General features: G+C 34.8%; 1 protein-coding gene across 1 annotated transcript in view; it reads left to right on the top strand.

The window, feature by feature from the left end:
* The window catches only part of LOC107732269 (myelin regulatory factor-like), a 37930-nt gene that overhangs the window by 22468 nt on the left and 2091 nt on the right, over positions 1–13371 (top strand). Inside the window, exons 4-22 of the mRNA XM_016543543.1 lie at positions 965–1026; positions 1263–1485; positions 2635–2735; positions 2812–2926; positions 3720–3915; positions 4003–4079; positions 4171–4281; positions 5127–5217; positions 5592–5792; positions 6011–6119; positions 6892–7001; positions 7082–7242; positions 7330–7402; positions 8430–8512; positions 8598–8666; positions 8788–8883; positions 9536–9615; positions 9718–9831; positions 10574–10748. Coding sequence (XP_016399029.1) covers positions 965–1026; positions 1263–1485; positions 2635–2735; positions 2812–2926; positions 3720–3915; positions 4003–4079; positions 4171–4281; positions 5127–5217; positions 5592–5792; positions 6011–6119; positions 6892–7001; positions 7082–7242; positions 7330–7402; positions 8430–8512; positions 8598–8666; positions 8788–8883; positions 9536–9615; positions 9718–9831; positions 10574–10748 — 2247 coding nt within the window. The remainder of the gene's footprint in view (positions 1–964; positions 1027–1262; positions 1486–2634; positions 2736–2811; positions 2927–3719; positions 3916–4002; positions 4080–4170; positions 4282–5126; positions 5218–5591; positions 5793–6010; positions 6120–6891; positions 7002–7081; positions 7243–7329; positions 7403–8429; positions 8513–8597; positions 8667–8787; positions 8884–9535; positions 9616–9717; positions 9832–10573; positions 10749–13371) is intronic.

The following is a 13371-nucleotide window of genomic DNA, read 5'->3' as shown; positions in this document are numbered from 1 at the left end:
ACACTTTCTTTGTCAACATTCTACTAACCCTAAACCTACCCTGTCTACTCTGAGAGTTAATATACATGTAGTTGCAAATTAATGAGAATTAGTTGACATGTAGTTGACATGTAGTTACAAAGTTACTTATAGTTAGTAGAATGTCTAAAGTGGACTATCGGAATAAAGTGTAACCTGAATTTTTTAAGTTATTATAACCTAAAGATGCTATGTGAAAGTTTGAAACAGAAAATAGTGGTTTTCATCTCGCCACTTTCTTGGTAAAGAAAACACATTTTTACTCAAATTAATCTAAATGGATTTATAGTGTTTTGGAACCAAACTCTTCAAATACACCTAGCAACACATTAAAACTCACTCAGAGTACCTTGCAATTGCATAGCAACCACAAAACCCTGACAATCACTCATATTCACTCATGTACTTAGTGTGTTTAATAGGAATGTGCATCTCCATAACTGAGGCAGATGCGATACGCATCTCGATGCATAGCCAACGATACGATACATTGAAGATACATATGAAGTAGAGAGGAGAAATCAATCTACATATAAAATATTGGTCACAGATTATTGGTCACTTTCTAAACAATAAAAGTGTAGCCATCCACTAGTAATTATACATAAATAAATCTGTGCCAAATTTTTACAGATGCAAATATGTTAGAAACGATGCATCGCGATACAAATGCCAACTTGTATCCGATGCACACTTTTTAAACTGATGCATTGCATCGTTAACGTTTTTTAACGACGAATCGGTGAATCTTCCCATCCCTTGTGTTTAATGTGTATAAAATGTGGCTCATACCCTAAAAATGGCAATTTCAACAAGCTATAAAAAATTATCTGTAGGGTATTTTGAGCTAAAACTTCACATACACACTCAGGGGACATCAGAGACTTATTTTACATCTTGTAAAAAGGGGCATAATAGGTCACCTTTAATGTTATTGTTGTTGCAGAACTCTACCCGAGTCCCCTCCTGACTCCAGTTCAGAGCCATATTCACCCCAGCAAGCCAACGGTAAGTTCAGTCCACCTGAACCGTTTGATGTGAATCGAATTTCAGAAACAATCAAGACTGCAATTTATTTAAGATTTTTAAAAATTCTAAAATAATCAACCAAGAACATACACAGAAAATTGTTTAGTTATTGTTTCAGAGGGTGAAGAATACCTTATGATGCATAAATGTAGAAATCAAAATTGAATAAAATGTTAAATGTTACTTAATTTCTGCTTATTCATTTTCCACCTTAGATCCGCACATGCTCAGGACAATGACGCCCGAGAACATGTGTCACATGACCAGTCCTCCGCCTCTCCCCACACACCCCCACTATCCCAGCATGCACCGGGACATGTACCTTAAGCCAGAGCCCATGATTTCGCAGTATCCAATTGGTCCAGGCAGTGGCGGGGGCGGAGACATGCAACAGAGTCAGATGCTACATCAACTCCTGCAACATCCACAAGGACCTGAGTAAGAGAGAGAGAATCACCAAGGAACATTTTTTTGCTAATTTTATTATGAGGTTGCTCCTTCATAGCTGAGGGGACTTGAATGAGTTTGACCCTCTGAGATTTAAGCAATGTGAATTTTTAATACATTACATCATATATACTGCATATATATATATATATATATATATATATATATACACAACATATTTGCATGATGTTATTTCAAGTAATTAAAACAAATAAAAACAAAAAATACTTAGAATTCATCATTCATTTTTTATTTTATTTTAGTTTAGATTATTCATTATCACAGTCAGCAGTACTATTACAATCTCAAAAAACTCTAGTGGTTCATAAACGCCAAGTGAACAAATATTATATATTATTTAAATTTAAATCTTGATTATTATTTTTTTTAGTTTTAGTTCAGATTAGAGTTAGATTATTTAAATGTATTATTAAAAATTATTAAGTACTTTTTGCTTCTTTAGATTTTCTTTGGATGTTTGCTGAAGCCCTGTAGTGGGCCCCACCCCCCTGTTTTTTTATTTTATTTTATTTTTTATTTTATGTGGCATTTAGTGGTAATAATACAATCTAACAAAACCCATTTGGTTAGTAACCTCCAGATGAAGTATTATTTCAATTTACATCTTGATTTATTTGTTCTTTTAGCATTTTAATTTAGATAAGAGTTATATTATTTCAATATATTAATAATAATTTAGTAATTTCAATATTTTTAAGTCATCTTGCACCCCGCTTGTAAGTTTGCTGATGACCCTTATATGGCCCCTGTTTTATTTTATTTTACAATTCTATTTTTTATTATTTTAATTTATAATTTATTTTATTTTATTTTGTCAGATTCAGCAACTATTACAATCTCAAAAAACCCTAGTGTTTTGTTAACTTTGTTAAATGTGAAAAAACACTATTTCAATCTTGACTTTGTGTTTTTTTATCATTTTAATTTAAAGTATTAATAATAAATAATTAATTTAAATAGTTTTAAGTTATCTTGCAGCCTCTTTGGAAGTTTGCTGAGGGCCCTTAGAGGGCCCCGGCCTCCTGGTTGAGAACCACTGCCGTAGAGGTAGAGATGGACCAGCAGTGTCAAAGATCAAAATTTTCCACATCAACAAATGAATGCTCTGTGTTTCTGCAGTGGGATTCCAGTACATCCGGCAAAGAAGAGAAAACATTCAGACTCTCCCAACAGCACTCTCAACTCTCAGATCCTCACAGGCATCATCAAACAAGAGCCAGGTACACACACACACAAGTACCTGAACACAACTGCATTTTCAGCACTACATGACTATATGTATTTGTGCTTTTACAGGTTTGATGCAGGATGCAGAAAACTCATACCTGGATCCAAACTACCAGTGCATAAAGTGGCAGCCGCACCAGCAGAACAAATGGACTACAATATACGACTCCAGTGGAAAAGAACTGTGGGTGCTGCTCTGGTCTTACACACCTCTGCATTTAGATTTACGACAGCAATGAGAAATGCATCGAGGGCGAGAGTGTGTGTTTGGGATTTAATGGGGTATAAGGATGTATCAGGCTGTACTAAAAGAGACAGAAGAGAGAGAGACAGATGGCAGAGGCCAGAGAATTCCTATGAGATGAGCAGTGTGTAGGAGTGAGAGCAAGAGCAGAGTTCTGGCTTATAAGAGAGAGGAATGAGGATGAACAGAGAGAGAATGATCAGGAAGAAATGTACCACAAAAAAAGTCCTGATGGTGATATTGATTAAATTAATTTAATTAATACTAATTTATTATTAGGAACATTAATTATGATGTATAGGAATAATTATCATTTTTTTTAAATAAAATTTTTAAAAACTTTTATAAAATTATTTATAAAAAATTTACATTTTAATTATTATAAAAGCAGATATAGTTACAGTTATATACGATTACCATTTTTATAGTATAGAAAATCAATGACATCAGTATTCATTACTAAATCTTAATATTAATAAATACTTTTCTTAAAACTTTCTAAAACAAAATGTATGTACCCCACTACACTTTTGAATAACATTGATTGCATGTAATCAAATACATTTATTTAATAATTATTTCTAAAATTAAACTAGATAATTAATCATTATTAGTTCTAATAATTAACATATATTTTCAATATTATATAATTTAATATAACATTATAAAATAAAATATATTTAAAGAAAAGATAACCAGAAATAGATTTTGTTCTCTCTTTTTGCCTCTCCAGTCCGATGCCTACATATAGGGTGGACGCAGATAAGGGTTTTAACTTCTCCTTGGCTGATGATGCATTTGTGTGTCAGAAGAAGAACCACTTCCAGGTGACCGTGTACATCGGGATGCCAGGAGATCCCAACTATATCAAGACCAGCGAGGGGCTACAGCCCATTGAATGCTTTTACCTGAAACTCAATGGGGTCAAGGTGAGCCAGACCACAAGAACACGTCATACTACTACTGTCTATAAACTCTTGCCTGTTCTAGCGTGTTTTTGTCTGTGTGTCTTCCAGTTGGAAGCGATGAATCAGTCCATTAATGTGGAACAGTCACAGTCTGACCGGAGTAAAAGACCCTTTAAACCAGTATTGTAAGTTTTACATCATATTTGCTAATATTATGTGTTAAGAGCGTGGATTTGAATTGGCCTGTGACATAAATGTTAACTATATGCTTTACAGAGTGACATTGCCACCAGAGCAGGTGACCAAAGTAACAGTGGGTCGTCTCCACTTCAGCGAGACCACAGCCAATAACATGAGAAAGAAAGGCAAACCAAACCCTGACCAGAGGTACAAAATATAACCATGACAAAGTAAACCTGACCAGGTTTATTTACCACTTCTATCGTCTTTTGACAACATCTGTGTCACCTTCAGGCCATCCAAGATGTAGATTAGTTTGTTTCTTCATCAGATTTGGAGAAATGTAGCATTACATCACTTGCTCAACCATGGATCCTCTGCAGTGAATGGGTGCCGTCAGAATGAGAGTTCAAGCAGCTGATAAAAACATCACAATAATCCACAAGTAATCCACACCACTCCAGTCCATCAATTAACATCTTGTGAAGAGAAAAGCTGTGTGTTTAAAATATGAGTCCTCTTTCCATAATATTGCTGTTACCAGTGAAAAAGTCGTCTCATCTTAATCAGGAGAGAAATATGCAAGCACCGTTTACAAACAAAAACAGTCCAAAATTGTTCCAAAAAAATACTGTATATTGGTGTATTTTGATGTAAGAGGATAAAAAGATATGGACTTTTTCACTGGAGGAAGTGGTATTATGGATTATGGATTATGGACCCTTATTTTGGCCAGAAGCAAAAAGTCTTGATGATGGATTTGGTTCTTACAAACATGCAGCTTTTCTCTTCACAAGATGTTAATTGATGGACTGGAGTGGTGTGGATTACTTGTGGATTATTGTGATGTTTTTATCAGCTGTTTGGACTCTCATTCTGACGGCACCCATTCACTGCAGAGGATCCATTGGTGAGCATGTGATATAATGTTACATTTCTCCAAATACTGCCAATACTGTCCACAGATATTACATAATATCAAAATAACAGAATATTCCCCTAAAACTCTTAGGATTGTTCTTTAAAAACACTTACGTTTGTATTTTGTGCAGGTACTTCATGCTGGTGGTAGCTATTCAGGCTCAGTGTCACAGTCAGAGCTTCACGGTGGCGGCTCACGTCTCCGAGAGGATCATCGTCAGGGTAACCGCTGTCAGTCTGGTCGTGTCTGACCGACCTCCTCCAATCACAACCTGTTTCTGTGTCAATGATCCACCTCTGACCAATCGCTATTACTGTTACAGTCTGTTATGATTATGCTGCTGAATTTGTTTGCATGTACTTTTGACTTCTTTCAATAGGATTAGATATTGTGCCATTTTTGACTTTTTATTCTTATTGAGAAATAAAAATTCTGAGGAAATCATTCAAACTTATTTGAAGTTTTATGTGTAAATCTATTTAAAAGTCAACTGAATTAGCAGTAACACCTTCCCTTCCCAGCCAATTACTTAAGTTTTTGTACTTTTTATTGTTCTTTCTTTCTTTCTTTCTTTCTTTCTTTCTCTGTCTCTCAGGCGTCTAACCCGGGTCAATTTGAGAGTGACAGTGAAGTGTTGTGGCAAAGAGGGCAGATGCCGGACTCTGTATACCATCACGGCCGAGTCGGCATCAATACGGACCGGCCAGATGAGGCTCTGGTTGTACACGGCAATGTGAAGGTCATGGGTTCCCTTGTGCATCCTTCCGATATTAGAGCCAAGGAGAATGTGAAGGAGGTACATTTTTATGTGTGTGCATATCTCTCCTTACACATGCAAAAGATCTTACATTTTTTAACTTACCTTTTTACCAATTAAGAACTTTTACCAACCATGCAAACATTTTTTTAATAGTCCTGAACTATTTCCATGTTTTTTTCTGTTAATACAATCATTTAACTGTTTGTATTTGCAAACAGTCCACAAATATATTTCATACCTCTCTCTTTCTTCAGGTGGACACCACTGATAACCTGAGGCGGATTTCCCAAATGAGGCTGGTGCATTATCAGTATAAGCCTGAGTTTGCAGCCACAGTGGGCATTGATACCACTTCTGAGACCGGTACTGTCTCCACAGATCAATCCTAGTATAAATACCCAATTGGGGTCATATTTCTCCCCAAAATTAAAGGAAAAAAATATTTTGCATTAAGAAACTGGAGCAGATTTGTAGGGCTATGAAAATCATCAACTCTTATCATTTTGTCTGGACCGTAATAAGAATTTGTGTTGGTGAAAATATGTTTAACAGTCATGAAAATTATATTACAATGCAAAAAAAAAAATCATAATGTTACTAAAACGCATGCTAAATCAGTGTTATTTTACTACAATTTATGTATATTTATTACTATTTTTAATTAGATTTTTATTTTTATATTTTCAGTTTTCATTTTAATTTTAGTTATTTTAAAAAGTTATTTTATTAGTTTGTTTAATATTTCTATTTGGCTTTAATTTTTATTTAGTTTTAGTAATTTTAGTACTTAAACTTATTTATTTCAGTTTGATGCTAAGGCAACATTTCAAATTTTTGTTTATGTTTTTTTAAATGTAAATGTTTCATCTAATATTCATATTTTAGTATATGCCAGCATTTTGTCAATTATCAAAAAGATTTTTCATAGTTTTAGTTAGCAATAACAACGCTGCTCTAAAATGATTCCTTATTTTCTCCTTTTAAATATAAGGCAAAATGTGACCCGGACATTTCTTTGTGAGATTTATTCATAAAGGATTATTCCGTTACAATCACTATGTAGTAGGTAGGACTGTAAAACTAGTGCTTAACAGAAACTTAGTGTGTCCAGTTAACAGGTTGTGTGTGTTATCAGGGGTGATCGCTCAGGAGGTCCAGCAGATTCTGCCGGAGGCTGTGAAGGAGGGAGGAGACGTGGTGTGTGCTAACGGAGAGACCATCCCTAATCTACTGGTGGTCAATAAAGTATGAGCACACAAACACATTCTTACAGATGCCCACACAGTCTCTCTGCCTCTCTCTCATGTGTGTGTTTGATTCTGCAGGAGCGGATCTTTATGGAGAACGTGGGAGCGGTGAAGGAACTCTGCAAACTCACTGATAATCTGGAGACTCGCATTGACGAGCTTGAACGCTGGAGCCGAAAACTCGCCAAACTGCGCCGGCTAGACAGCATGAAGAGCACCGTCAGCGGAGGCACAGTCAGGTGTGTGTCTATGAAGCTGTGCACTCACACATGTATCTGAGTAAATTCAAAGTGAGGAAGTCTGAAGAAACATGGTCTTTTTTCTAGTCAATCAGGAAGCTACTTTAGCAGAACAGGAAGTGGCCCACTCAAGAAAAAAACTGCTAAGCCAGGAAGCAAGGTAAGATTTAAAACAGTTTTCCTCTTCAAAAAATGCATGTATTAAAAACAATAATGGAATGGAATGAGATGTGATGTTACTGTCTCATTACAGGTAAGTGTAATGAAATTGTGTACTGAAATGATGCAATAGAATCATATTGGACATGAACGAATCACAAGGAATGCAATAGAATCATGTGGGACGTGATAGAATCATATGAAATGGATATGAATCATTGGATGAGATGTGAAAGATTGACATGAAACTTGATAGAACCATATGGGATGGGACAGAATTATATGGAATAGAATCATATTGGATATAAGATAATCATATGAAATGGAGTATAATCATATTGGATTGGGATAGAATCATATGCAATGGAGTAGAATAATATACTGTAAGATGGGACAAAAATTATATGGAATAGAATAGAATCATATAGGATAGGATATAAATCATATGGAATGGAGTAGAATCATACTGGATGAGATGGGATAGACACATATGATGGGATAGACTCATGGAATGAAGTAAAATCATTTTTAATGGGATAGAATCATATGGAATAGAGTAGAATCATTTTGGATGGGATAGACTCATATGGAATGGAATAGAATCATGAAATTGAGTACAATCATATTTGATGGAATAGAATCCTATGGAAAGGAGTGGAGTCATATTGTATGCGATAGAATCAAATGGAATGGAGTATAACCATTTTGAATGGGATAGATTCATTTAGGATGGAATAGACTCATATGGGATGGAATAGAATCATATGGAACAGAGTAGAATCATGTTTAATGGGATAGAATCATATGGAATGGAATCTTATAGGAAGGGATAGAATCATGTGGAATGGAATAGAATCAGATGGAATGGGATAGATTCATAAAACAGGATAGGATACAAACATAAAGAATGGGATTGCACAGAATCAGTGGTATATGATGAGATGGAATGTAATGGAATAGAATAATTTGAACTGGGATGGAATAGAATTGGATGGGATGGGATGAGATGATTGTTGTTGTTTTTGCAGCGGTCCATCCCGGAGCAGAGCTGCCTGAGTCACAGATTCATGCAGGGCACCATCCTGGCGCTGGTCATCATTATGGCCTTCAGGTGAGAGAGGGAATCATTTACCCCCAAACATTAGAATGAATATTTTGAGTGTCTGTTTCATGCTCATTATCATCTCGTTCTGTAGTGTCATCTCCATGTCCATCCTCTATGTGCTCAATCTTCAACACCATGGAAGCATAAGTGATGTTGAGGGGTATGTACATGTTCACACACACTCATCCATTCACACGAACACATCTCCACGTCATGCTCAGAGGTCTTTCTCTTTATTTCTGTACGCTCTCGTTTGATCTCCTCCTGCTCATTTCTCTCAGTGTCGTTTGTGGCTCTGCGTCCCGCTGCCTTCTCTTCGTCTCTTGGACGCCCTTCCTCACTGTAACCGTCACATTCTGTCCATCCTTCTGTCTGTGGTATGCTCTCCTCTTCCTTTCTCTCTGTTTCTCTATCACTTCGTCTTCCCATCCATGACCAAAGGTTTTCCAGTCCTACGTTTCCCAAGAAAACCATTTTAGGAAACTTGTATTATTCAGAGGTTTTTAAGAAGAAGTCTCTTATGTTCACCAAGGCTGCATTTGTTTGATCAAACTACAGAAAAATCTGTAATATTGTAAAATAACATTACAATTCAAAATAACAGTTGAATGCTTGAATATATTTTAAAATGTAATTTATTCTGAATCTTCAATAAAAAATTAAAAGCTTCTGGATCGTCAATAAAAAAATCTGAATTTTCAGCATCATTACTCCAGTCTTTAGTGTCACGTGATTCTTCAGAAATCATTCTAATATGCTGACTTGCTGCTGAAGGCACATGTATTATTATTGTCTATGCTAACAACAGTATTTTGTGGAAACCATGATCATTTTTTTCAGGATTCTTTGATGAAAGAAAGTTCAAAAGAACAGCATTTATTTGAAATAGATGCAGAAAACGTTTGATTCAAACTGGTATCTTGGCAAATCTAAGCAAAGTTTGAGCCATTTATTCTCAGCTTAATCTCATTCTGCGAGAAACAGCTGAAATATTAAAGAGACCTCATGTGACCTCTCTCTCTGTCTCAGCAGGTCTCGTTCTGCTTTGGGTTCGGCTCGTCAGGCTTCTTTCTCCCCTGCCAGAGTGACCACATCCACTTTCTCCCCAGGTTACAGAAAACACACTCATGCTCACAATACAGCTGTTGTGTTTTTTTGCAATACACATATGTGGATTATTACTTTCATAGAAGTTCATTATCTGTTTACAGACTCCACCGCCCCATCATTGTCCAATCACCCGCCCTGCTGCCCTCCAACACCTGCCACAACCAACCAATCAGCCACTATCAGTCTGTTGCCAAGCAACAACCAATCCACTCCAGGTATGACAACAATCACCAGACAAATGAGAAATTTTGACAGCCATCAGAGCAGTTACAAACAAATGACTTTACTTAACACTTTACTTAAAGCTTTTATATGTAATGCATTATAGAAGTAGGCCTACTTTTAATGCATTAATTATGCCTTGTAATGCACCTTATAATGCACTGTATGATCTAATGTATAATTATCATAGATTATAATACTTATCTATTAATTGTTACACCTTTGGAAAGTATAATCCATTAAACAAATAACAAACAAACAACTTCTGATGTAACAAAGAATCTGCAGATTCTGTAATGCTTTTTTACTTTAGTTACAATTATTTATGAAAAGATTTAATGAATTATAATGTACATTATGAATATCTTTATAATGCATTATACATAAAGGCTTTAAGTAAAGTGGTACCAGTGACGCTTTATACAAGAAATTAAAATGTATCTACTTTCTTAATACATGCCTTACTCTACGTTTTTTTGTCTGGTCAAAAAGACCAGTGTTTCACTCAGAAAAATGCATCACATTTTGGAAGTAAAATGGTTGAATTAATGAATCAGTTTGATGAATGAACTAATTCATAAATCAGTGAATTGACACATCAGCGATATCTTCTCAAAACTCTTCTATGCTGCTCCTTTTGTTGGATTAAATAGAAAAAGGACTCATTCAAACCTTTTCACATACAGTATCATGTCTCTCTCACTGTATCTCTCTCTCTCTCTCTCTGTCTCTCAGACTCCAGCACTGGTGTTCCCACCCAGGCCACTATTAACAAGAAGGCAAAGTCTCGGCCGCTGGACAAAGACAACTGGAATAAGAACCGTTTGAGTCACACGTCAGCTCCTCTGTTCCTCAGTAAAGGCAAACGGCCGCCTCAACCTCCAGAGCTGAGCGGAGCAACCAAAGGGATGCATGATATTGGATTTTTGCCGATATCCGATATGCCGATACTTTTCAACTCATTTTGGCCGATACTGATACAGATATATTTTCTTTTGTTTGGAAACAACACCAAGTCTCTCCTGTGCAGAAATTATAAGCAAAATTCTGAAAATCTTTTAGAGCTTATGATTTGTTTAAAAAATAAAACATATTACACATTAATGAATAAATCAGTATATATAAAATTGTTTAATTTACAAGTGTCATGTTTGTGATTTTTTTCTATAGCTATAGCTTCTGACCTTTAAATCAAAACATACTCATTATTTTATGACATCAATTACTGCATTATTTATTCAGTCTAAATGTTATTTGTGTAGGCCAGTGGTTCTCAAACCTCTCTATGAAGTACCCCCAGCAGTGCACATTTTGTATGTCTCCCTATATCTGACACACCCACTTCAGGTCTTGCAGTCTCCACTAATGAGCTGATGAGTTGAATCAGGTGTGTTAGATGAGGGAGACATACAAAATGTGCAGGGTTGGGGGTACTCCAGGACAGGTTTGAGAACTACTGGTGTAGGCTATTTTACTTTTAATTTAATTAGAAGTAGGCCAACAGCGTTGATTAAAACTTCTTAACGAACGGGCATTAGGACCCGGAGGAGGCTGCCGCTGCTGCCACTCACTGCACTTGCTATTACTGTTTACTCTATCACACACCGAATGCATCATTCTGTACGTGCTTTCTCACTGTAAATACAGCGATCCAAAAGAGTGAATCTAATCATCATTCAGACAAAACTTTGCTTCAAGAATGAGCCACACTGCTGATGTGATCTAATCACTAGCACACCCTGAGCAAATGTGAGTTAACATATTCCTCTTATCGGCAAGGCATATCGGCATAATTTTTCATATCAGGCCGATGCCAATATTTATATTTAAAGCCATTATCGGCCGATTCCGATATCAGTCCAATAACATCGTGCATCCCTAATATATATATATATATATATATATAATGTAAATTTAGAATAACACTTTAGTTAAGGGACTAATTCTCACTGTTAACTTGTTGCTTATTAGCATGTCTATTATATAGACTCTATATAGACTATTAGCATAGTTTATTTATTAGTACTTATAAAGCACATATTAATGTCTTAATCTGCGTAAGCATATTTTAGATCCCTTAATCCAACCTCATACCTAAACTTAACAACTACCTTACCTACTAATAATAAGCAGCTAATTAAATGTTTATTAAGGCAAAAGTCATAGTTAATAATTAGTTAATAGTGAGACCTGGTCCCCAAACTAGTGTGACCCTGATGTTAAAATACTGTACAAGATAAGAGGCGTGCAAACCGCATATAATCAGAAGAACCTTACCCTAGTTCCAATAACATGGTCCATTTTTTTACTATGTAATCCCTTTCTATGAGTGTATTTATACCCAAACTTGTAAGCATCCCACCAGAAATTATAAGTGCTCACACCTTTTATTGCTAAGGAAACTCTCTGCTCCATCTTTGAACAGTATCGGACGATCTAGTGACTGGTCACTTTGTAGAGACGTGCATGATTTAGCCTTGCACACACACACACACACACACATATACAGTATATATATATATATATATATATATATATAATGTAAATTTAGAATAACACTTTAGTTAAGGGACTAATTCTCACTGTTAACTTGTTGCTTATTAGCATGTCTATTATATAGACTCTATATAGACTATTAGCATAGTTTATTTATTAGTACTTATAAAGCACATATTAATGTCTTAATCTGCGTAAGCATATTTTAGATCCCTTAATCCAACCTCATACCTAAACTTAACAACTACAAGTAAAACTAAACATTAAATTAAAATTTATTAGAATTTTTTAATTAAATAATTTTCAATACAATAAGCCTATTACAATAGTTTTGACAATATATGTATTTTACTCTGCAATGTTTGAAAAGGGTGATTTTTTTTTATCAAAGAAGCTTTTAAAATAAATTTACTCTTAAAAATAAACATTATATTTCATTGTGTTTACATTTTGAAAATATTTATTTTTTATATTTTAAATTATATTTAATTTTTATATTTAATAACATTTGTAAATTCTTCCTTTGAAAACAGTCAGTATATGTATTGGCTCTTTAATGTCTTAAAAGGGTGATTTTTTTCCATCAGTAGCTGTTAAAATCTAGTTAGTTATATTTATCAACATAACAGTGCATGATAATAAATAGCTATTTTTACCTACATATACTTTCATAATCATGATCAGAATGAGCTTTATTCGCCAAATATGCGCAAACACACAAGGAATTTGTTGTGATATCCAGTAGCTCTGGGTTTCAACATACATATAACACAAGAGAATAAAATATTTTTACTAAAATATTTTAATATATGTAACATGCCTCATATAGATGTGGCATAAATATGTTTAAGTGAAATGAAACAACTCACTGAATCAGTTATCATTTGATTCATTGAAATTAAATTTACCAACTCTAATACTAGTAAGGATTTTGTGACCTGAAAGGGACTAATGGAAAACTGATAAAAACCATAAAAAATTCAATATTATATTTATTATGTATGTATATATATATATATATATATATATATTGTTTT

The sequence above is a fragment of the Sinocyclocheilus rhinocerous genome, unplaced genomic scaffold (assembly GCF_001515625.1).
Source record: "Sinocyclocheilus rhinocerous isolate Xijiao unplaced genomic scaffold, SAMN03320098_v1.1 scaffold38, whole genome shotgun sequence".
Classification (NCBI taxonomy): domain Eukaryota; kingdom Metazoa; phylum Chordata; class Actinopteri; order Cypriniformes; family Cyprinidae; genus Sinocyclocheilus; species Sinocyclocheilus rhinocerous.
This window is presented reverse-complemented; position numbering and strand designations above follow the sequence as displayed.